Source organism: Notechis scutatus, chromosome 4 (assembly GCF_049901735.1).
Source record: "Notechis scutatus isolate UNSWTSFEM ecotype Mainland chromosome 4, rNotScu1.2, whole genome shotgun sequence".
In the NCBI taxonomy this organism is placed as follows: domain Eukaryota; kingdom Metazoa; phylum Chordata; class Lepidosauria; order Squamata; family Elapidae; genus Notechis; species Notechis scutatus.
In genome coordinates this window covers 143,841,103-143,867,484 of record NC_142012.1, presented here as the reverse complement: position 1 = coordinate 143,867,484, position 26,382 = coordinate 143,841,103, and the positions used below count along the sequence as shown (strand labels likewise).

Genomic DNA, 26,382 nt, shown 5'->3' with positions numbered 1-26,382 from the left:
CTCCATTTTTTGCCTCCGTGAGTCCTGCTTTTGGCCCATTCTAGGTGGTAGGATTTGCCGCCAATCAGCGGTGATAAGCAGAGATGATTGGTGGTTATCGGCGGAGATGGCAATCGCCACTTCAAATGGGCTGAAAACGAGACACACTAAGACCGAAAATGGGACATGCGGAGGCTGAAAATGGGATGCATGGACCCAATATGTGGCAGCAGTGATGGCGATCCCGGCAGCCTGGAACAGCTGGTTGGCGGTATTCCAGGAGGCCGATCTACCTGCCAATCAGCTGCTCATGCTAAATCAGGCTGTTCTGAAGCTATAGGGAAGAATACAATGTCAGAGAACCTGGATAAAAAGAATGCTATTGTAAGCATTCATGTATTTCTTTGAATGCTATTCAAAGAAAAAAAGAGAACCAGAACTTACTGTCATTATAAAATAAACGTACTAGAAAGGCATATATTAATAATTGAATTAATGATTAATAACACTTCAGATACCTCTTGCCTTTTTCTTTCTTCTTGGCTGATGGTCTGAGATAAGCCATTCCTCTTCACCTGAAATGAATGCTTAATTAATATATTTTTATAACTCATACTTTAAAAAAAAATAGAAACAGTACATTTGCTTACCCTAGCTCATAGTTTCTACAAATTTATGATTCCTAAATGATCTGACAATGTCTCAACCATAGGTAACTTCCGTGTTGTCAGTTCCCTTAACAAATGTTACAGACTATTGAACCTCTGGACAACCAAAGGTGTTCTGGAAAGATTTTATTATGGGTCCCAGATGTAGAAAATTGTCCTGGGAAGGGTATTACTGCCAGAAGTATGTTCTTAATTCCCTGGTACACTAAGGTATCAATTTAATTCTACTACAGCAGTGATACCCCAGAAATGTCAAGGATGGACCAAGGATGTAAAATGTAAAGAATGGGGCAAAATCCAGGCATAAAAAAAGGTATTTTTTATATTAAAATTCTAACAGCTTGGGATTACAGAGGGAGGTATGTAGGCTGATGGATCAGTGTGTGAAGACTGGCAGATCGGTAGTGGGCATGTGATAGGAAGAAAGATAAAAACCTTGCAAATATTCATGAATGTGTGGTAAGATTAGGGCAGGCTGTAAGAAGGAAGAACAGAAGACAAACATATGTTATCTCAGTTACTTTATATAATTTTCATTAGATTTTTTGTTATATGAAAAATCATGTGTGCTTATTTTTAATCAAAAATCAAAACATGTATAGCATGTGTTTGCATTTTATTTAATTATGGTAGTTTTATTTATGTAATTGAATTGTTTGTAAGGACAGAGGGGGGGAAATCTGCCTCTGCCTCTCAACAATTTGCCTCCTTGCAGAAAACAGTAAACAGCCTGGTCAGCTTCAGCACAGACTGATTAGCACAAGCAGCTGATTGGCAGTTGGATCAGCCTCCTGACAATCAGCTGTTTCAGACTGCAGGGATCGCCATTGCCTATTGCCGCTTCCACGCACCCATTTTCAGCCTCTGCATCCCATTTTCGGCCTGTCCCAAACTACAGGAATTGGAACGAGCTGAAAATGGGGTGCACAGAGGCCGAAAATGGGATGCAGAGGCCAAAAATGGGGCGCGTGGAGGCGGCATTAGGTGATGGTGATCCCTGCAGCCTGAAACAGCTGATCACTGGGAGGCAAATCCAACCTCCAATCAGCTCCTTGTGCTAAATCAGGTTATGCTGAAGCTACCAGGTTGTTTGTTGTTTGCTACAAGGAGGTAAATTGCTGGGAGGCAGAGGCCAAGGGGTGGGGGCCAGCAGGTGGGTGGGGTTTCAGCAACATTCACTGTATAAGATGTACAGACATTCCCACCTACTTTTTTTGGGGGGAGGGGTGCATCTTATACACCGAAAAATACGGTCTATAGACTAATGTTTAACATGGAAAGAGGCATTACTTTATTGTGAGGTTATAGAGATTAGCTAAAGCATACCTCTACTAATTTTAATACAAACAAAACTCTGAATTATTTCATTAAAAAATTAGAATTAAAATTAATCATTTTTGTCCCTGTTAGACAGATACAATCATCCTATATAGCCCAAGAATGTCAAAAAAAGGCAATTCAGATTTCCATCCCCACAAATTTTGTTTTCTTTCCTAAGAGCAAAATTTGGAACTGATCCAATGGATTGGTCATTTATAGGTACTTAGGTAATGAGAAAGGCCATTCTTCTGATGATTTATGAGAAAAAAAGTTTAATTGTTCCCTATAACAGTTGTTTAGCCAAGATTCTCACTGTTCATGAAAGCCAAGAGACAGGAATATTGGTATGGTTATCTCTAAACATTTGCTTGGTCTCTCTAAGCTTCTATCATCAGCTAAGTCTCAATGAATCAAAATTACCTGAAAGGCAAGAATTCACTAAATCTACCACACATCCCTGTGTAGCTTCACAGGGTATACTTGATATTCACTGTTAGTACTCTTTTTGTTTTTATGTAACCTGGCAAAAGATGCAGCTATTTTACAATAATTTGAGTTGCAAATAATTTGAAAAACTTTCTTATATAACTTAAGATATACTATTGCCAAATGCATTTTCACTTTACTTCCTGGTATGCTCACAATTCAAGCTACTTTCACATGCATATTATTGCCCTGTTGTTGCATATTTTGAATGAGACAGCGTAGCTTTTACTTCTTTAAACAATACAGCTTTTAAAAGAGCTGAATATATCTTATTTCTAATAACTTAGGAACTATTTTCAAAAGACTTTCTGTTCTATCCAGCTTCTTTTTCATGCAGTCAATTAAGAAGAGATAAGCAAGCTAAAAAAAAGATCTTACATAAAACCAGAGCATTGGAAAGAACAAAAAAGATAATAACCCACACACATAGGACCAACATCGCCCATATATTTCCTATGTATATTACACACATATATGTAAGTGGATGTGTAACATGCTTGCTTGCTTGCTTAAATGAGAGACATTTCTTGTCCACAAGGAAGATTTTTTCAGCTGCAATTCCTGTTCAATACCTCAATCTGCTTTTCTCAATAGTTAATCAGATATTGTTTAACTAGGCTATAATGGATGGATTTATACATTACTTTAAATCATAAACCATGAATTACAACCTCCAATGGCCATTAAACCAAAACCAAGCAAACTGCATTATGTTTTAGTTGTGATATGTGTACCAATGCTTATTGGTTATGAGTGGGGTAAAACCTGCATGAACTCCTTTACATTTACCAACACAATGTTTTCATGAGAATTGTAGCCAATTACAGTGGAAGATGATTAATTCTAAAGCTCCAGTGCAAGTAGAATCCCACTTCCAGTTCTTTGGTTCTAACTCATAAGGTCTATAAGGAACTCTGGTATCAAATGTTCATGATATAGTAGAATTTTGTTGTGAACCAATGAGCAACAAAGTGATTTGATTTTGCTTATCATAAACCTATTTAAAACAAGAGCATAATGGGAACTATGCTAATTTTGGAACCATTCAATCCACACAGTTTGCATCTGATCCTTGTAGTAGCAAATACTACATCCTCTTGTCTTACAGAAAAAGGGGTATGTCCCAAGTTGTATACATAACTCTGCTCCACAAGGCACTAACTCATCCAACTAATTTTTGTCGAAATATAGAAGTCTTTTCCTAGTGCAGAAAACTGTGACTAAGTGATCAATATTTGTTCAATATTCTATTGTTCAAATATTACTATGTTCTTCCTTGTAATTTATGCAGTTTTATCATGAAGATTTTTTTTTAAAGGGCACTGTTTAACTGTTTAAAGATGCACCCACCTGACTACAGAATGTGACTACAGCACAATTTGTAATCCATCACCTATTTACACATAGCAACTTTAAAACTATCTTTGAAAATCATTGCCCTTAGCTTGTAAAGAGATTAGATTCTGCTAACATATAAATCTTGGCTTACTACCACCACATGGGTTCACAACTGCATTAAATCAGAGGTGGTATTCAGAAGGTTTTGACCAGTTCTGGAGAATCGTTAGTGGAAATTTTGAGTGGTTTGGAGAACTGGAAGCAGAAATTTTGAGTAGTTTGGAATACCACCTCTGACTGGCCCCACTCCCATCTATTCTCTGCTTCCAGAGTTCCAGCTGATTGGCTGGGTCTTCTTTTGTTGTCCTCCACAGGAGAACAGAGCTGGAAAGCCAGTTAGTGGTGTGGGAAGAGAAAAGGGATTTTACAGTATCCTTCCCAGGAGCGGAGTGGGAATGGAGATTTTGCAGTATTCTTCCCCTGCCTCACCCACCAAGCCATGACCACAGAACCAGTAGTAAAAATTTTGAATCCCACCACTGCATTAAGTGATAATGCAACTTGTTTGGTTTGATATGCTGAATAAATCTAGTCAACAATAAACCCAACCATGCAATTACCCAATTTTGTTTCATATTTGTGAGATCAAGAAGAGGTCATAAAGTGTGATTACTGAACTATACTTGACGTGGTGAATTTTTATGTCTCACACCTGTGAATTAATCAAGTCATTCTTACATACAAGATTATGTTATAGCCAATGGAGACATTTTTAGAAAGGTATTACTGCATCAATAATTGGTTAATGATAGAGTTTACTATAGAGCAGGGTCCCCAACCACCGGTCCGGGGACCGGTACCGGTCCGCGAACAACTCCTACCGGGTCGCGGCTTGCTGGCGCCGCCATCTTTTTCATGAAAAAGTGCTTCCAGTGAGCTTTTCCGGGTAGAAAGCTCACCGGAAGCACGCTTTTCATCAAAAACAGATGGCGGCGCCAGCGCTTCCGTGAGCTTTTCCGGGTAGAAAGCTCACCGGAAGCATTTTTTCATCAAAAAGATGGCGGCGCCCAGCTGATGCCGGTACCGGCCGCGGCGCCAGCTGATGCCGGTACCGGGCAGCGCATCAAAAGGTGGGGATCACTGCTATAGAGGATTGGAATGGTTCTTGAGTCATTAAAATGTTAAGTTCTATTCACTTTTGGGAACAACAGTCGTTTGCAAAGATACTGCCAAACATTAAAATGACATATAAGTAGCTAACAACATTACATCTTAAGCAATGAATTAAACTGTACTTGTGAGTGCAGCTAACTCCAGAACTTAAAAAAATGTATATTTTTTGATGTCTTACAGATTTAAGATTTAAAATTATTTCCTTACCTGTGAAATTGTAGGAAGATATCACAGAACTGATTTTCATTATCTACTTATACATTATCCATTCATATTGCTCTGATAATGCTGAGGTTGCTGATTTCAAGTGAGCAAGGAACTAGTGGCATGATTATTTTTTGCAATAGCTCTACATGACCCTTGTGGAATGATTATGGGAAGCAACCACATGAAAGCAATAATTGGACTGCTAAGATAATGGCCAAATTTGGATGTTCACAATATAATTTAAGTTCCCTGCAATGAACTATTTCAGTTGATTCAGTCCATCTTCTCTTCTAATCCAGCAGAGACCACAGTGGGAAATTAAGAGCACAGCACAGTTGGTTGTTCTGACTGCAATAGGTCAGACTTTAAGTAATTAATTAAAACAACTTTTTAGAGGAGTTGATAAAATAATAAAAAGGTTTTTTTTGCTTTCTCTTAAACTATACTATTAAATTATGTTGTGTACCTGATTTAGCTGAAATCCAATCATACTGTTTCAGAAAGATTTAAGAAATATTCATTCACAGTTGATCTTTTGACTAAGGTCATATTTGAACATTCTGAAAAATTTTAAGGTGTCAACTGAATGTATAGAAGACTGGACATATAGAAATACACAGAAAAATATGCCCTACTCTTGGCTTTTCCTGCTCTTTGTGCAGGTCTCCACATCTCTTAAACAAAATTGTTACTTTTATATATTTGAAACAAATATGTGTAGTTCTCATTTAACAATCACAATTGGGACCAGAATCAGTCACTAAGCAAGGATGTCACATGATCTCTTTGTTCAATGAGTGCAATCCTGGCTCTGCTAGTTGTTGTTGCTAAGCAATTGTGTAGATCATTAAGTGGAAGGAGTGCCCAGTAAGAAGGCACAGTGGGAGGCACTGGAGGCTTGGCACAGGCTGTGTATGAGTTGGCAGGGTGCTGAATGCAACACAAGTCCAGGCCTGCTCCCACCATCTTTAGAACGACTACTTATGAGAAGGAGGCTTCTGAAATACTGCAAAAGTGGGCACCATTCTCACAATTATTCAGGAGGTTGGAAGGCTTCTGAATGATCAGGAGACTGGAATCATTTGCAGTTGCAGAAAAAGTGAAGTGGGGTGCTTTGCATGCACTGGTGGGCCCTCTAACTGGCTAAGGCATCTTAGGCCTCATGGGGCAGGGAATAGGGCCAGGTATCCCAGGCCTAGTGAGGAAGGGAGCAGGCCCGGTCTTCTCATCCAGGTGGGTGACTAAGATGAGGGGGATATTGGCAGGTGGAGAAGCTGCAGCACACCTCTGGTTGTAAGGGTAGACAGACTGCCAAGTATCCAAATTTTTATCATATGGCCACAGGGTCGCTGCAGTAGGTGCACTTTCTGGTAACAGTTATTAAGTCCACATTCTAGATAGAGAGGACCACTGATTTGAAAGATGAATTAAAAAGTCCAACTATGTTAGAACTGAACAGCCGTCCCTCAACAGAGGGGGAGGAAAACAAATCCTTCCATCCCTCCCTCCATCCCATCAGAACTTTTCTTAGATGAGAAGTGAGATGTCTTTTTCCTCAAAGAAAAAGCATAGTCCAGCTGTCTTTTGAAAAAAGCACCTCTGAGTTAGTCCATTCATTCAGCACCGTTAAAATTTCAAATAGTTGCTGAACAAATAGTCATTAAACAGTAACCACCTGTACACCTCTCCATAGAATTGAAGATCGCCAATAACGAAAGAATACTCAGAGAAAGCAATCACCAAACCTCTACCAAAAAAGTTAGAATTCTAGTTTGGCCAGTATGAAAGAAGTCCCAATGGTTCCTTGATAATACAAAGGTGAAATGGAACTGAGGGGTCAGGAAAAGAGGATGCGACAGTCTGCTGACAGTTTTAAAAGAGACCACTGTTTAAAGATATATTACAAGCAATGCTTTGCAGGGAGCCATTCTGTTACGAACTAACTAAATAAACTCATTATTAAAAACTCTTCGAGCTCCGCTCCAACTGCAGGCTCATAAACCTGCAGTTCGGATTGGTCCGCAAGTAAGCGATCATGATTGGCTGCCTTCGGCTAACCTGATTGGCTGACAGCGGCCATCCCTGATTGGAAGACTAAGCGCGGTTAAACTCGTTCCCATTGGTTATTGCGGCAGCAGCCAGCTCTATAAAAGAGCTGCTGCTGCCCAAGTGTTTTGCTCTGTTCTGAAGTCACTATTAAAGAGTTGAGTCACTACCCTATGCCTTGTCTCCGTTATTGTGCCCACTCCTCCAAATCTAACACTGGCGACGAAGGTGGGATGCGGAGACAATAGAGCCAACAGAGCACTCGCTGTGCACCGAACAGAGCACGTGGCTGAAAGAGCGTCAACAACGGCAAGATGGCCAGCGGCGCTATACCACCCGCTCCATTTGACCCGGCTAACGAAGACTGGGACTCGTATATGGACAGGTTCCAGATGTTTTTGAAGACCAACAACCTGAAGGACGCTTCGCCTGGCAAGAAACGAGCGGTCTTCCTGACCCATTGCGGGCCTGCCGTTTTCAAAATGGCTAAGGCACTTGCAAAGCCTGCAGAGGTTAAGTCAATGGATTGGGATAACCTCGCTCCTATTCTTCGGGCCCATTATGCACCCGCGGTGCCAACCCTCATCAGAGGACATGAATTTTACCAGAGGGACCAACGGAAAGGCGAGAGCGTTGGAGACTTCATCGCTGACCTCCGGAACCTGGGTGGACTCTGTGGTTTCTCAAACCTCGAAGAAGCTATGCGAGACCGCATAGTTCTGAGATTAGATGACCACACGGCACAGAGCAAGATCATGGCCAAAGGGGACATTGATCTTGCAGATGTCATCGCTGACACTACTGCAGCAGAGGCAACCAGGAAGTCGGCCGCTCGAATGCGCCGCACCAACGCACCGCTCCGTCAACTCACCAATGATACTTCGCCTTTCCCAGAAAAACACTCAACAACGGCGCACCATAAAGACCTCGAATCCCCATCGGATAGTGAGGAAGAAGAGGTCAACCGACTCCGGTCAGAGCACGACCAGCGAGACCAGCAAAACCAAAAACCTTCGCTTCAATGAGCCGGTTGTGGGGCAAATCACCCGCGAGCTGATTGCAAATTCCTCGACGCACTCTGCCGTTCCTGTGGAAAGAGGGGCCATATCGCAAAGGTCTGCAGGAGCAAGCGGGGGTCAAGTCCAATCCGTAGAGAGAACAACTCCCGCCAAGCTACAGGCAGCCCGCCCGTGAACCGGGATCGCCTGAATCACAAATGGAACCACTATCACTACAGAAATCGAGCGCCTGCTGCATCAGCTAGACGAGAAGAGACGCATCAAACCATTACCATCGGTCACGCCTCATCCTTGGATGCAAGGAAGATCCGAGTGAGGGTCGCCATTGAGAATCGTCCATGCGTAATGGAAGTAGACTCGGGTTCATCCCTATCAATGGTCTCGTGGAGGACTTTCAAACAGCTGATCCCTGACATCTGTCGTCAAGACCTCAGCACCCAGAAAGTCATATTAAGGGACTATCAGGGAAACCGAATTCCCGTTGCTGGGTCCCGCCACGTCCAGGTCTCCTTTAAAGACAATACCGCAACTCTGCCTCTTACCATCATCGATCGAGACCGGCCCAGTTTGTTGGGCTTACAGTGGTTCGCTCCACTGGGGATTGAACTAGCCGGCATTCACCAGACTGGGAGCAGTGACTGGGAAGCCGCCCTCGTCCAGGAGTTCCAGGACGTATTCACAGAGAAGCTAGGCAAGTACAAGGGATCCCCCATATCGTTTAGCCTCAGCCCCGATGTTGCGTCCATACGCCTTAAGCCTCATCGAGTGCCTTTCGCACTCAAGCCAAAGATTGATGAACAATTGGACAAATTGATAGCCCAAGGCGTGTTAGAACCAATCGATCACGGCCTTTGGGAAACCCCGATTGTAACACCCATAAAACCGGATGGATCGATAAGAATTTGTGGGGATTACCGAGCCACCCTAAACAACGCGCTTCAGCAAAGCACTTATCCTGTACCGGTGGTTCAACATCTTCTTCACTCCCTGGGCGGCGGAAAGATCTTTGCAAAATTGGACCTAGCCCAGGCATACCAGCAACTACCCGTAGATGCAGAGACTGCTGAGGCCCAAACTATCGTCACGCACAGAGGTGCGTTTAAATGTAATAGGCTCCAGTTTGGCGTGAGTGTAGCACCAGGCATCTTCCAAAGCCTGATGGAGCGATTGCTGCAAGGCATAAAAGGGGTCGTGCCTTATTTCGATGATGTCTTGATAGCTGCCCCAATAGAGACGTGTTGGAGACCCGACTCAGAGCGGTTCTCCAAAAATTCAAAAACACCGGGTTAAAGGTAAAGAAAGACAAGTGTCAACTTTGTATTGAGAGGGTTGAATTCCTGGGGTACCTCCTTGATAAAAAGGGAATTCATCTTGCCGAAAAAAAAGTAACAGCCATAAAAAACGCCCCCAGACCTATGAATAAAACGGACCTCCAAGCCTTCCTGGGACTCATTAACTTTTATAATATCTTCTTGCCCCAGAAGGCGACTGTAGCTGAGCCCCTACATCGTCTGCTAGACAAGAAAGCTTCTTGGGTCTGGGGACAATGGGAAGAACGAGCGTTCCAGCAAGTAAAAGATCTCTTGACCTCCGACGCTGTATTAATGCAGTATAACGAGACTTTGCCTTTAACTGTCACGTGTGACGCCTCGCTGTTCGGGGTGGGAGCCATTTTAAGCTCCCACCTACCAAACGGCAATGAGGCACCTATTGCTTTCTTTTCCCGAACATTATCAAAGACTGAAAGGAACTATAGCCAACTCGATAAAGAGGCTCTTGCTATTGTAGCCGCTATTAAACTTTTTCATGAATATGTGTATGGACAGCCGTTTACTATAATAACCGAACACAAACCATTGCTTGGCATATTAGCGGGGGACAAGCCTACTCCCCACATCTTACCACCAAGGATGACCCGTTGGTCAGAGTTTCTAGCTGCATACGATTATCAACTGCTACACCGCCCGGGGAAAGCCATTCCCCACGCTGACGCTTTGAGCCGTTCTCCGCTGCCGGAAGCCATAGACGATCCAGCTCCAACCCTTACTGCGCTCCAGATCGAAACTCTCCCTTCGCCACCCCTGACTGCACGAGAGATCGCAGCGGAAACAAAGAAGGACCCCACATTGGCTCGGGTCCTCAGCTGGGTGGAACGAGGCTGGCCTGACAACGAACCCGACAACATCTTCACACCATTTAAAAACCGACAGACGGAGTTGTTCTCACAGAAGGGCTGCGTTTTGTGGGGAGACAGAGTCATCATTCCTGAAAAATTACAACACAGCGTCCTAAAACTATTGCACGACGGTCATCCAGGCATCGTACGGATGAAGGCGTTAGCGAGAAGTTACACGTGGTGGCCAGGTATCGATAAACAAATAGAAGCCTGGGTGGCCACATGCAACAAGTGCCAGGAAATCCGCGCTGCCCCACCGAAGGCACCTCCAACTGAATGGGATCCACCTCGTGGCCCCTGGTCCCGCATCCACATTGATTTTGCAGGACCCACCAAGGGACACACTTTTCTAATAATGGTGGATGCCTATTCAAACTGGCTCGAAGTCCACAAAATGAAAAGCACCACAACAGAAGCCGTCATTAAAAAGTTAAATAGACTATTCGCTACACACGGACTGCTGGTTGTTTTAGTCTCGGATAATGGCCCCCAGTTCACTGCCCTTGCATTCGAGCAATACCTAGCGGACCGGGGCATCCGCCATGCCTTAACCGCCGGCTCACCCTGCGGCCAATGGCAGGGCCGAGCGTATGGTACAATTCATTAAAAAAACATTGCACAAAATGGAACATGGCGATATTGACGACAAGATAAACAGGATGCTTCTTCTTCAACACATCACGCCACACAGCACCACGAACAGAACCCCGGCCGAACTCTTAATGGGCCGGAAACTTCGCTCACACCTCGATCGCCTACACCCAACCTACACGCCAGAAAAACCTTGCGGTTCCAGCAGCAAGTGTCGTGCGTTCAAGGTAGGCGATTTAGTTTTTGCAAAAAACTTCTCGGCTGACCCATTGTGGGTCCCCGCTACCATCACGCAGCTAACAGGCCCCAGATCGTACCGTTTGCAGACTAATGACGGCAAACTGTGGAAGCGCCATATAGACCAACTTCGTTCCCGTTTGGCGCCGAACTCTCTCTCACCCCCTGATTTTCCAACTGGGGGGGGAAGGGAAGACGAGGGGGCCGAAATAGAAATAACAGAGGACCCAATCAGCGAAGCCCAGCAGACGGTACAACCAGCCAGGGGATACTCACCACCCGACGGAAGCCCGAGCCAAGGGATGGCCTCGCCACATAGCAGCTCAGTCAGGGAAGCAAGCCCAGAGAACCCAGAAAACAACCAAGAGAACAGCCTTGATTCACCCAGCGAGACAGTGGAACCGTCGTCACCACCCGGTTCTACAAACGATCCACCGGAACCTGAACGGAAACCGGTAGAACAGCGGAAATCGAATAGGCAGGTAAAACGGCCTGCTTATTTGCGAGAATACGTCACCCCACCCCTCAGACGGAACCTAGGGGGGAGGGGTGTTACGAACTAACTAAATAAACTCATTATTAAAAACTCTTCGAGCTCCGCTCCAACTGCAGGCTCGTAAACCTGCAGTTCGGATTGGTCCGCAAGTAAGCGATCATGATTGGCTGCCTTTGGCTAACCTGATTGACTGACAGCGGCCATCCCTGATTGGAAGACTAAGCGCGGTTAAACTCGTTCCCATTGGTTATTGCGGCAGCAGCCAGCTCTATAAAAGAGCTGCTGCTGCCCAAGTGTTTTGCTCTGTTCTGAAGTCACTATTAAAGAGTTGAGTCACTACCTTATGCCTTGTCTCCGTTATTGCGCCCACTCCTCCAAATCTAACACATTCCTTGCTTGCCCTAGCATTTAGAGTAAAAGAACATTGTTCAGTTGCTCTTTCTTCATGTTTTATATTTTCATTCTCTATGTATTGATGTACTGCTTATTCCATGAATTCTGTGGAGCTTGTAGACAAGACAAATAAAACCTATCCAATTAATTATTGGGCAATTAAATAGCTAATTTTATTAAATATTTTATTTAATATTTATTAAATATTAAATAGCTAATTGGACAATTAAATAGCCATATTTTCAGTCAACCACATGTGAAGATCTTCCAAAAGCTCTGTGGAAAGACCCAGATTTTTCTGGTTTCCTAAGTGGTAAGAAAGAAGGAATCATCCTGACCCTGCTCCATATGGTTATTTTATTAAGAATGAATCAAAGGTTTTCTTTTCCATAAAATAGTTTGTTTCTAATTGTTTCCTGAAGTCTTCGCCCAGTTAGAGTTTGATTGGTTTAAAAACCATGAATCAAAGAGAGGAATGCAGATGTAGCAGCCACCTCCTTGCCAATTACAACTATTGAATAGTATCTGCATGTTCATAAACATTTTGCTTTGGGAGGTAATTGAGGGTAAATAAGGCTGTAAAAATTCACATTGACCGATAAAAACCTTGCTTATAAACATCACTAATTTACAATTTGAACTTTGAAGCACTTACTAATATTACGACACTTACTGCAGACAGTTGACTCCATGTTGATCTTAGAGGTTTGTATTGAATAACTATTTTTTCATCTGACTTTTGTTCTTTTGATTCTACGTCTTCATCGGAATCTATATCCAAAGCTTTTTCTTTATAATTCTGATACAACACTGCATTTTCTGCAATAACAAAAAAGGAAAATGATTTGAGATGCTTCTAGACCATATAATTATAATAATTTTCTCTTAGACAGCTAGTCTTGTTCAGAACAGACACTGGGCAAGCATATTATAAATGACAGGAACATCAGGTCAGCCAAATTCAGGAAGGAAAAAGAAGATAGAATCTATTTTATCCCTCCCGCCCCCCCATCCTGTGGACGACTGAATACAAAGGGTTCTTATGAAAGTTGGCTGGTTTATCTTGTCAGCAAGGTATGTACTGTAAGCAAGGTATAAAATCATTTGAAATTTTAAACAATCAATTAGCTTGCAATTGAAAATGCAGAGCTAAAGTGTATATAGCAAAATCTTAGAGTTTAGTACTAAATATTTGGGGGGGGATGTTCTCATGCCTATTAAAATGTCAACCAAATCACTCCATACTTTATCATGTTGCATAAATTATACCTGAACTGATGTTTAGATTTCTTTTACTTTTTAAATACCAAATGCATATTAAGTTAACAATTCAAGAAATTGGTAATATATGAGCAAAATATTGTAAAGCCACAGTAGAACCGGATATTGTTAGTATAAAAATAGACTTGATCTAAGTATCTGAAGTTTCGATCAGAAATCCCAGAGAGTCCTATTTCAGTTAAATGTAAGTTCTTTACATTCCAGATAAATGACAAATAATTAATGCAGTTCAAAAATACACACATAATCAGTTAAGAGAATTAAGAAGTCAACAATACGATTACTTTGTGACAGTAGGCTGAAACCATGTTTCAATTCTTCCTAGATGTGAATCTTATGATTGCTTACTGAAATCTATAAAAATTAGTTCTACCGTGTTTCTCCAACAATACGGCCTCCCCCAACAGGAAGTCCCAGCATGTTTTATAGGAATAAAATCAAATTAAGCGCCTCCCCCCCCAAATTAAGGCCTATATTAAACATGTGAAATGGGGGGGGAATGGCGGGGGGGCTTGCTGTTAGGAAGTACTTTTGTTGCACACCCGGATATGGTGCTGCCTGTGTTGACTTCGGCGTTGGTGGGGCACTTCGTATCGGGAGACCTTCTGCCACCATTGCTTTCCCTTCTCCCTGTGCTGCCGGCATTTGGTGCAGCCATGCGCGACCAGCCAAGGCTCCTCCCTGCAACCGGAGCCTGGCGGTGACACTCGGTTTCAGGCGCTCCTGTCGCTGCCTTCCCTTCGCCTTTGAAGGCAAAGCCAATTCTTTTAAAAATGACGCCCTACTACCGGTACGACAAAGCCTCCCCTGCCCGAGAGGGCAGCCCAACTCTACATGGGGAGGTGAATCTCCCGGAGCCGCAGCACAGGATTGGCCCACCCCAGGAGAAGCGCCTAGCTGCCATCCCTACCTGGCGCTGGGCAGAGCATGAAGAGCTTTGCCTGGGGCGCCCAGCGCAGCTGACAGGCGGGCCTTCCTGCCCGGTGGCAGAGCTCTCGCCAAGGCAGCGAGCGCCTCCCTGCCAGGCCCTCCGCACATCCTGCCAGGGCTGTGCCGGAGCCGTGCGGGCTGGGCAGAGCTGGGAAAGCGAGCTGCGGGTACGCGCCTGCCTGCCAAGCGAAAGAGCTGGGCCGACCCGAGCTTGGCTTCCTTCCCAAGTCCCTCCAGCCCGAACCCGAAGGGGCCACCGGGAGAGGCTGCCCGAGGCAATGATAGCGCCCACCCATCCGCAGACAGGGAGGCAAGGAGAAGGCAGCGCTGTTTTCCTAGCCGGCAGGTCCGCAGGGAGAGCACAAAGCCACCCATCCTTTCCATCCCTCGCCCAGCCCGTCCCCGTCCCCATGCATCTCCAAATGTGCCGGCAGCTCCAAACGCTTCAGTGGCACGGGCATCAGGGAGAGGCGCTCACTCAGCAGGGCTCAGCTCGGAAGAGGACGTGGCACAGGCCGTCGCCTTGCCTTCCTGTCCACGGATGGGTAGGCGCTATCACTGCCTCGAGCGGCCTCTCCCGGTGGCCACTTCGGCTTTGGGCTGGAGGGACTTGGGAAGGAAGCCAAGCTTGGGTCAGCCTGGCTCTTTTGCTTGGCAGGTGGTCGCACACCCACGCCTTGCTTTCGTCGCTCTGGCACGGCCCTGGCAGGATGAGCGGAGGGCTCGATGGGGAGTAGCTCGCTGCCTTGGTGAGAGCTCCGCCGCCGGGCAGGAGGGCCTGCCTGTCAGCTGCTTTGGGTGCCACAGGCGAAGCTCTTCACACTCTGCCCGGTGCCAGGCAGGGATGGCAGCTGGGTGCTTCTCCTGGGGTGGGCCGATCCTGCACTGCGGCCCTGGGAGATTTGCCTCCCTACGTGGGGTTTGGCTGCCCTCTTGGGCAGGGGAGGCTTTGTTGTACCGGTAGTAGGGCACCATTTTTAAAAGAATTGACTTTGCCTTCGAAGGCGAAGGGAAGGCGGCGACAGGAGCGCCTGAAGCCAAGTGTCTCCGCCGGGGTCCAGTTGCAGGGAGGAGCCCTGGCTGGCTGCGCGTGGCTATGCCAAACAGCAGCACGGGGAGAAGGGAAAGCAACGGTGGCGGAAGGTCTCCCGAAACGAAGTACCCCGCCAAGGTCAACATCCAAGCCATCGCCACCCGCCCACCCGAGGATGCAAGGGGGGGAATTAAGTCACCCCCGAAAAGATGGCCTAGCCGTTTTTTCAGGGGTCCAAAAAAAATAAGGCCTGGCCTTATTTTGTGAGAAACACGGTATGTATATGTACCTGGGATCAATCCTATCAAGTCTGCTTTCCTGTTATTAATATTCTTGGAGTGGGGGGAGACTAATTGGACCTGACCCTTGCTTTCAATTTATCATGTTATTTTTCAACTGTTCAAATTACAATTTGGACTAAAAGCCTAAGATTTCTAAAATACAGGATATATAAATAAGTTACACTGGTAATAAAAAAGTGTGAGGATGCCACTGAAAGTGTAAAAAAATATTAAAAATTGCAATATGTTAAACCAACAGCATATGTAGATGAAATCAAGTCTTTATTATGATCACAGACCAGGATAAAGCATTCCCCCCCTCTATCTATCTATATATGTATAGATAGATATATATCTATATATACTCTATCTATATATATATATATATATTAAAGTTGTAGCAACGTTTCGGCAGAATCTCATCTGCCATCATCAGGCTTCTGTATTGTGTTCGTCTGTGAGTCAGACTTTCACAGCCGTTTCTGTTTTAAATTTGGTGCTAACCTACTGCTGAGCCAGAATGGTTTTTTCTTCATCCTGATTGGTTGGGAGTCTTTGTCTGTGTTTATTGGTCTTGGAGTTTGCTGTGTTCTGCTTGATTGGTGTTTCTAATATCTTCTCTCTGTTTTGTAGCTTTTTTTGTCTTGATTGGCTGGCAACATTGTGTTTCCCGTATTGGAGGCTTTTAGTGCGGCTTGGCTCAGAGTAAACGGACAGCTATCATTTATTAGGAAGCTAGGTTTCCTTTGGGTGCCTGGTTGTGGTGTGTTTGAGCTGGAGGTATCAGGGGGAGTCTGTTTGTGCCCAGGTGTTTGCCTGGCTTGTGGTGTGGAGATTTTTTTTGTTTGAGAGTGCAGGCTTCCAGATAATTGACAGTCTGGTGGAGTCATCTCTTCTATTCATGCTTTCAGGTCTTTTTATCAATCTCTATGGCTTCTCTGATAATTCTGTAGCTGAGATTTTCTATAGTGGCTAGGGTTTTGGTGCCATTGAAGTCAATGCTATGACCTGGGGCTTTCATGTGTTGGACTAGTGAGGAAGTATGTCCCAGCTTTTTTACTGCATTTTTGTGTTCATCTATACAGAAGCCTGATGATGGCAGATGAGATTCTGCCGAAACGTTGTGACAACTTTAAAAGCACAACTATAATGACGTGGGAAAATACCCAAACAAAGCTGAATACCATACATATAAATACCCGTGAAAACTTAAGAAAACATATATATGTATGTATGTATGTATGTATGTATGTATGTGTATATATATATACACACACACATAGATACATACATACATATATGTATATATGTATGTATGTATATGTATGTATGTATGTATATGTATGTATGTTTTTAAATTATTTTTTTTAATTTGTTTTATATTGTTATTTGTATATATCTTTTGGTGTTGTTTAGTTGTATGTTGCGAAAGAGCACCTTATTTCGTTGTTCTCAGGTTCCTGAGCACAATGACAATAAATTTATCTTATCTTATCTTATCTTATCTTATATATATGTATATGTGTATATGTGTATGTGTATATGTGTGTGTGTGTGTGTGTGTGTATATATATATATATATATATGTATATATATATATATATATATATGTATGTATGTATGTATGTATATGTATATGTATATATATGTATATATATATATATATATATGTATATATATGCCAAAAATGAAGCAGTCTCAAAAATTAAGAAATATAAGGCATTTAATGAACAAAGACAAGACTGCTTGAACAATATAAAAGAAAAAAATATGAATTAAAAAATTCACAGACATCTGAATTGCAAATGACCAACAAACAAATCAAAGTGATGCCTACAAGTGATGAAAATATGTAAATTATAGCCAAGAAGTAACAATGATAACAAAAGTAATTCACAATACCCATGCGGACAAATGGGAAGCATTGTAAATAAGACATAACCAATGCTATACAATATGACAGAATTGCAACTATTCTTTGCAATAGGAAGTTTTCTTCTCCTATTTTACTCTACTTGAATACATTATAAAGTTGGTCCAGCTATTCTCCTATCCATATCATTGGTAGAACCCTACTGGATATTGCAACAATAATGCTACTTTGTATTTGCTGCAATGACTTTGGTTTGGTTTTGTCTCACCCTGTTAATACAAACAGAAGAATCTACACCTTTGACCCAAACTTTGCTTTGCAGAGTAAAACTTAACTTGGTTCTTGTATAAACTTCTTTATACAATATATCATTAAAAATAAGTACAGTATATCCAAGCAGTTCTTACCTTGTCCGTCAAAGGTCCCTTGTCCTTTTAGCATTTTCTTCTATAATATTTCAAAAAGAAAATAGAGAAGAAGAAGGGGAAACTGGTGAAAATAGGAATAAGAATACATGAATTTCAAATGTTTTCCGTAACATATTTAATCATTAGTAAGTTAGGATAGTAGCCACCTTCCAAGAGATCTACAACTTTGGTACAGTTCTGATTCTGAACCAGAACTTTCCAAACCCATTCACAAAATAAAACCATTCTTACAATCACTGTCTCTGCTGAAATTAGAGGAATGATTAAAAATAACAGACTTTTAACATGCATCTCAGTAATGTTTTGGCTGAAGAAAAAATTTAAATTCTTTGTTAAAGTATGAAATGATTCACTGTGGTTAAGCATAATAAAACGCATACAGTAAATGATTTTATTAAACCCCTAAAGTCAATAGCATTTGTTTAAAAAAGGAAAGCCAGACTTTTTTTTCCTAATTATCCCAAAAATACTCTCTAGTTCTATAGAAAATTACTATTCTGCACCAGATTTTATCCAGATTTCTATTTTTCAAGTTTTTTAAAGCATTTTTAGACTTTGTATGTATTCCATCACAGATAATATCTTCACAGTTCAAATATTGTATTATTTGATAAGTCTAGGGCAGGGCTGTCAAACTCGTGGCCTGTGGGCCAGATGCGTCACATGCTGGCCATGCCCACTCCTGTTTTAGTGAAGGGAGGAAAAGTCGCAATACGTCAAGCAATGCTGCAAGTTTGATACCCCTGGTTTAGGGAGTTGGATTGAAATTTGGATACATGTAATAGGACTGACATATTCCACCTCCACCTAGCAGATTCTTCATGGTCCCAGAGTTACATAAAAGATCAAAACCAACAGATCAAAACCAGAGGTCAGACGAAGGCTGGAATGACAGATACACCTCTTGCATCACAATTTACCTCATTCAGCTTCAACATGATAGAAGAATTGAAATGAAAAGAACAGGATAGTCATGATCTGTTAGTTAAATCACAAGTAACTAGGTAACTTACAAAAACACAATGCCTGGGCTCATAACACATTAAGCTAAAACTAAACAAACGACACAGTGGCTCAGTGATACTAAAAAAAAAATCCTTAACATTCCTCAGACGATATCTACATTCCAAAATGGAATTTTAAAAAAGAAATGTTTTTTTAATAGTTTAATGCATACATTCCTGGATAAAATCTCTTGAAGTCCCAAGCAGGGGGTTAGATTATGACCTTTAAAAAAATATCGGCTAGACAGCTATACCTTGGTGTCTAACAAAGACTGGACTGTAAATAAAAAAAAATCATGTTGCTTTTAGTAAAGACAAGATTAGCAAAATTATATACAAAAATTCCAGTAAAATCTAGTAAGAAAACCTGTGCCAAATAGCAATAGCACTTAGACTTATATACCGCTTCACAGTGCTTTATAGACCCCTCTAAGAGGTTTACAGAGTCAACATATTGGGTCTGGGTCTTCATCTTACCAACTTCGGAAGGATGGAAGGCTGAGTCAACCTTATACATTGTATATGTGTTGAACTCTGTAATTGAGTTATACAGATATTGCCTTTGAGCAAATTATTTGACTTTTAAATTCTGGGAAATTTAACTTTTCTTTATGCAAAAGGTTCTACATGAAGAGATAGCAACTCTGTCAGTTTCTTTTGACCAATACAAATTAATGATGCCAGAAAAATTGATTTGAGGATATATCTATCCCCTTAATACAATTATCTGGGAAAAAAACCCAACTCCAAATAATGCATCCAAATACACACGCTGGAATCTATATGGGACATGTAAGCTGCACAAAAAGTTTATGAAGAATGAATTCATTAGCTTGCATCTTTGCATCCTGGCAGTTTGCCAGTTCCATGATTATCCTATATAAAATTAATAGAATCTCTATAAAGTGGATTAATCTTGAAGTATAACTGAAGCGCATTGTTGCCTAAGCAATATTGCCTAAGCAATATTTCCATCAAAGTTATGGAGATATTTACAACCAGGAAATAATTAGCATCATAAATATAATAGAAAAAAACGTATAATCCCAAGTCTTCCATCAGGGCATATTGACCTAATCTGGAACAATCATGTTTACATCAATGTCATAAACTTAAGTATATGAATAGAAATTTATCAAAAGTAATTTCACTCTCATACATATAAACATTTTAGGTTGCCAGTCTGGAGAAAGATCAAGCAAATCAATGCATGAACCTACTTTTTTCTGAGATAAAAGTGAGGCTTGCCTCTGATTCTAACAAGAGTTACAGTACCTAAAGGGGCAAAGTTACTGTTCTCAACAGTTTGTTTCTGCACTGAACAATACTTCGCACTAACCAAGTTCTGAACACAAAGAAGAAAATTGAATTTGTATCCAGAGCTTGTGCTACAGCTGAGAAACATCTCAGACACAAGACCTCATCCAATATGAATGTCATAGGGATAAAATTTTGGATAGCTACTAAAAGTACTTGATGAAATAAAGAACCCACTGTGATGTTCCAGCATTGCAGTTTCAATTAATTTCCCACTTAAGAGTAAATAAAGGATGATCACAGATAATGAAAAGTGGGTGATGAATTGTAAAAAGACTTAAAATACATACATTTTAAGAAAAATAACTATTAACTATTAAGTTTCCCCCCCTAAATGGATATTACATATAATAGCAAGGGTCTATTTAGGAAGATTTTGCAGATTCATTTGGTGGTGGAGCTATTATCACACTCATTTACGATGAATATTTCCTTTCTCATCCTTAAACCTGTAAGATTTCTCCCATTTTTCCCTATTAATCTAGGGTTAAAATACTATCCTGATCTTGCAGCATAAAAACTAAAACAGCAAATGTTCAAAATAAGACCATCTGTACTACCAATGACTGTGAACTCTTAATAATTTCACTTATTTACTTACCTTTATTCTTCCTAAACTAGAGAATTTCTCTTTATCTTCTATGACTGCCTTCAGCACTGGCTGAGACAGTTTGCTTTTCATTTTAATATTGGCAATACCATCAAAGTCAATACCACTCACAACAGCTCGTCGGTATGAAGTAGACCTCAAGCTACGCTTTAGCATCCCTGGGCTTTCCACATCCCCTTCTGCTTCATCATCTTCACTGGCTACTAAAGGTGCGTCAAGAGTCTCCACCATGCTGCGTACCTTAAGTACCCTGCTGTTTGGCTCTGAATTCTGACCATTAGCTTTGCCAATTATTCTTGTTTCAGAAGCTAAGCTCTTGGGGATGATCTGCTGTTTCCCCACTTTTAATGCAGCAAGACTATTTGTGCTCAGAGTCACAGATGACCTATCTGATTGGTCGTTCTGATTTGATGGTATTCTTTGCAGAGGCAAATGCAGAATGTCTGAGGGAGCATGCAGGCGAACAGGTTCATTTTCAAGGTTTTTAGTAAGTTGACTGGATTGTAATGCTAAGGCAATGGTTGTGTTATTATTTGGCGAATGTACAACTTCAGGTGGCAACACTCCAAGGCTTGATGTGAAAACAATATGTTCCTTCTCAGGACTAAGTGATGCTTGATTAGAAGCCTTCCTTGTGTAAGTTGATTTACTGCTTGCTGAATCTATACAACCAGTAGATGAAAAGTTTATAGAATTATTTGAAACCATTTTCAAGATTTGTGGGGACTGATCAGAAAGCGTTGAAGATAAGATTCTATGTTCTGGAAACTGAACCTTTCCATTTGGTACACTTTTACAGGTCAAAAGCAAGGGACCTCTTTGAATGGAGTTGCTGTCCGGAGAAGGAATTGTTTCATCACGCTGCATTAAAGTGAATGTATCTTTGTCTTCCACAGGAAAATCTGTGAAGAGGACCCCAGTGGAACTTTGATAGGACTGTGGTCTATGTTTGTTCTTTGTATGCAAATGCCCACGATGCGCTGATCTTCTCTTCCACAATGGTGTAATGTTGTTATTGGAAAAGTCTATTTCATTTTGTTCATCCATAACCCAGAACTGAGGTCAATTCATCATCAACACAGAAATGCAGTATGGCCTATTGCACAACAAAAAAGGAAAAACAAAAACTTAAATCATTCAGTAGCTACAATCTAACAAATCACCCTTGATGGGGAGAAGGTAGAAGAGAAAGTGTCCATCATTTCAGTTTTACTTTTTTTAATTAAAAAAAGGAACTATCTTTTCTAAAGTATGTCTAGTACCCTTGGAAGAGGATTCGAGGAGTAGCAGCTTGAAGCTGGCACAGCTGATGGATACCATTCAAATGTTTCTCACAAGTACAGAGGAGGAATGGATTAAGTTCTAGATCCTTCTTTTAAACAGTAATTGCCCAGACCCCACTGATGGAAGATAATTATGATATATTGATATTTTTCATTCAAATCAAAATATCAAAAATTGTTTGTGTTTTCCATCTTCCCACAGACCCCCATCATTGTGGTTAAAGAATAAAGGAGAAAAATTGTGTTCCATAAAATGAAATAAAAAAATGCTTGATGAACACTCTAAGATTTTAGTCCTATAGCTGGTGGGTACACTACTAATAGTGGATCTATGCAAGCAGAGTTTAACATTTAAATAAATAAGCAGTCTCAAATGTATTCTTAGAGTTATTCCCAGCATGATAACATGAAAAGGGTGACTGACTATATTTGTGCCAGAAAAAAATTAAAAACTTTTAATTGAAGTTTTTCCGAGACATTTAAAGTAGGCAGTTTCTTATTCTACATGCAGTTAAAACAGTGAGGCTGTTTTTTGAATAAAAGGTCTACTTAATTACAGCACAAGAATACTAGCCAAGAATAATTTAACATAAGCCACTGCTATTCCAGAAGGCAAAGCAAAGGAAAAGTAATCATTTGTATTGGATCAGTTTCTGTTGATCTACAAGTCACATTCTGCTCTCCAGCAGACAGGCAAATTAAGAACTCTTTATATTTCCTATCACAAATTCTGTAGAAAAATATTTTTTTAAAGTTTCATAGTAGGTTTCATAGTTATGCAGTCTGGAGTAATTTTTTTTCATCAAATCTAATCTCACTCAATAGCACCACCAATCCATATTTCAGAAACAATTATGCAAATATTTCAGGGTTATTAAGGAAATAGGTAGTTTGTACAAAGCCTAACAGTGCCTCCCAGAACAGGTGGAGATACCTTAAAATATACCCCAAAATGTCCACAAGGAATCCTAAGGAAGAAGCTACTGTATGACAAACCTGTTCCCAAACTGTTTCAACAATGAATAATGGCATTACATGCTGCAGAGCAGCACAAATTTCACCTCCTTTCCCAGAAAACAAATCCTTCATAAATTTACATTGAAGAAAGCATCAATGAACTCCAGGGTATTCATTTTTGAGCTAACATGTACAAGATTGCAGTTCAGCAGCAAAGTTTATTAAATTGTGCCTCCTGCCAGCAGAACCCCAATCTGATAAACAGAACTGTACAAAGTCTAGGAATGTTTTACAAACTTGTATATTTATTACACAACATTAGTTTTTAAAAGCAAAAGATAGCAGCAGCTAAGATTTTGCTTTTAGACATTTGTTCCAAAATACTTAAAATGGGGGTTAAGAACTATGTTTTGCTCCAACAACTCCATGCTCAAGAATGCCTGTTTACCCAATCGCTTAGCCTGAGGCTGAGAAAGGCCAGGCCTGTTTTGAGGATTACAACATTACACAGTTAGCATTAAGAAGGACAACAAACAAGAATTTCAGCATCCCCATTAATCCAACTGTAGGCCATAATACACTTGCAATAGTTCTGAATCAGCACTCTTTGATAATGTTTGGCTGAGTTTATGACACATAATGAAGCACAAGAGGAGGGGAGAAGCCTTCTGTGCGCGATCCCTCGAAGTGAACAGTATCTGAAACGAAGGATTATTATTATTTCCTCCTTTTGTCCTTCCAGGACGCATAATCCTTCTGAAGCCTTTGAATTAAGCAGACTGCACCTTTAAGAAGAAAATTCTGAACTCTCACTCCTAGCAGAAGCACGAGTGTAATTCCTATATTGTGCATTCCTCTGTAACTGCTCGCATACCAGCTCACTGTTCCCGTTAGCAGTCTTAAGAGCACTGACATGATTCCCTACAGTAAGTCTTCTAGAGGATTGTAAGACCCCACCCTCAATCAACATGCTCAGCGATGGAAGAAGCACCGTGTTTACAATCACCAATTCAGCCCCCCTCCCCCTCAAGATCCCTTTAACTGCAGCGGCTGCTAGGGAAACTTTCTGCGAGAAAGGGGGGGGGGGTCCTGCCAGTTTGTCTCCCAACTAGGGGAGCCCAAGCGTCTTTCCCGCCAAAATATCAACATACAGAAGCCCCCCTCCCCTTCTCGGGTCAAGTCTAACCTTTCCCCTATGAAACCCATCCAACTCACCTCATCGGAACCGCACCAAAGTAAAGGCGGCGGCAAAGGACTGGCAAAGTTTCCGAGCTTCGGCGCAGCCAAACACTTCCCACCGGTTGCTCCCGCGCGCTCCAGGCGCTCGCTCCAAACTCGACCTGCTCCTTGCCCTCCTGTCCCGTTCCCGCACCGTGCTCGGCCTTCCTCGGAGCCCCGCCCTCGCCAAGGCAAAACCCCACCTTCTCAACTCGACAGGAGGGCGTAATGAAAGCCTATCCCCGCTGCTACTGCCGCCGCCTCGCGGGCACTCGGGCGGCTTAGAATCGCGAATCCCCCTCCCCACCCCGAGGTTTCTCCGCCCGTCTCCAAAGAACCTGGTCTATTTTGCATGCAAAGACACGACCCTCCCGTCTAGGGCGCGTGAAATGGTCCCATCAATCAGGCAGCGTTTGGGAATCAGACGCCCCGGTCCTAACAGGCTGAAGAGGATGGTTTCCAAAAGGGGCGGAGGAGGAAATAGGGAGCGGGGGAGTCTTTTGAGCTATTTCAGTCTGTGGGACGAACAGAAGTGCAAAGACCGCAATAGACAAAATATATGACATATTATCAGACCAAAAGATGCGAGCACCCTGCAGGATCCACAAGAAGGGACCACCTGGATGAGGCGTAAAAACAAATCACGTGGTTGGGATTGTCATATAATTAAATGAAATACTGCTTGCCACCAGGAGCGCATTTTGATGGGGAGAAGCAATGTTGAACTTTGCTTTCTCCTTCATCGACTTACTGATAATTCTAATAAACATGAAGACTCGCCCGTTATCCTGGTTAATGCACAAATTAAACAGGTTTTTTTAAAAAATAAAAAATAAAATAAAGCATGATCTGTTAAACTAGCCATAGTTTGGGCAGCCAGGTCTAAGTGGCAGATATCCAGATGGCAAAAAGTAAGGAAAACTGATGTCATTTTTGCTGTTATCTGGTTGAAGTTTGGATGTTTGCCACGTGGATATGTTAGTTTATTGTTAGTAATTAGTAAAATGACCATACCAATTAAATTGAGTAAAACCATATGGATATTGTAGCCCTACCATAGTGGACTGGTTCATATAATGCTAAAATGTAATAAGCTTTCACAGTGTTAAATAAGCCATAATTATGTCATAGGGTTTTTAATTATGCTCTGCTGACAAATTAAAGGTATTGGAACCTAAATGGAGGCCTTGGCTGTTACAACTCATTAAGGAGTGGAGCTACACTACCTCACTCAAACATGGGGCTGTGTTCTGTAGCCTTGCTACTGCTCAGTAAAGTATATCAAGCATGCATAAATTTTATGCATCTACCTACATTTTCCAGTCTGATCTAAAGTACTAAACTGGCTCCCCACATATAATGGGCCAATTCAAAATGAGATTCAACAATTTCAGAGTTTCAAGTACTAAAACAGTAAAGAGTTGCGGTGGCACAGTGGTTAGAGTGCAGTACTGCAGGATACTTCTGTTGACTGCCAGCTGACTGCAATTTGGAAGATTGAATCTCACCAGGCTCAAGGTTGACTCAGCCTTCCATTCTTCTGAGGTCGGTAAAATGAGGAGCCAGGTTGTTGGGAGAAATATGCTGACTCAGTAAACTCTTAGAGAGAGCACTGTGAAGCAGTATATAAGTCTAAATGCTCTTGCTCTTGCTAAAGAAAAAAAAAAACGGCTAGGAGCTGAGAAATGTGAGATTTTTCTTGCATTGCCATTATTGGACCATGCTTTCAGTGGACAAATAGGAAAGAAGAAAAGTACTTTGTCAAGTAAAAGAAACCTCTCTGTATTACAAAGGTCCCGCATGCTTGTTGTGCAGTTAGTAAAATAATTGTCAAATAATTGTCCATTATTACTCTAACCTTTCTACCCTGGTGCTGTGTTCCAATATTTAACCTTAATTCTTATGGAAGAGTTATGAACCTAGAGGATTGAAAAGGAAAGTGTCCATACAATTCATTGCAGAATTGCCATTATCACCCCACTTTTTTTTTAATTAAAAATGTCTGCTATAATGAAGTACAATGAGTCTTTCCTGTTCT

General features: G+C 41.8%; 1 protein-coding gene across 4 annotated transcripts in view; it reads right to left on the bottom strand.

Moving 5' to 3' along the window:
- ARHGEF26 (Rho guanine nucleotide exchange factor 26) overlaps nucleotides 1–26,382 on the bottom strand; it is an 83,569-nt gene that overhangs the window by 33,975 nt on the left and 23,212 nt on the right. Inside the window, exons 1-5 of one of the 4 annotated variants that reach the window (XM_087965205.1) lie at nucleotides 24,342–24,494; nucleotides 20,878–21,982; nucleotides 17,935–17,974; nucleotides 12,803–12,948; nucleotides 498–554 (exon numbers count right to left, since the gene is read on the bottom strand). In XM_087965205.1, coding sequence (XP_087821331.1) covers nucleotides 498–554; nucleotides 12,803–12,948; nucleotides 17,935–17,974; nucleotides 20,878–21,933 — 1,299 coding nt within the window. In that variant the 5' untranslated portion in view covers nucleotides 21,934–21,982; nucleotides 24,342–24,494. Of the gene's footprint in view, nucleotides 1–497; nucleotides 555–12,802; nucleotides 12,949–17,934; nucleotides 17,975–20,877; nucleotides 21,983–24,341; nucleotides 24,495–26,382 lie in introns of those variants that run through there. The other 3 variants (XM_087965208.1, XM_087965209.1, XM_087965207.1) reach the window with 3 other exon arrangements.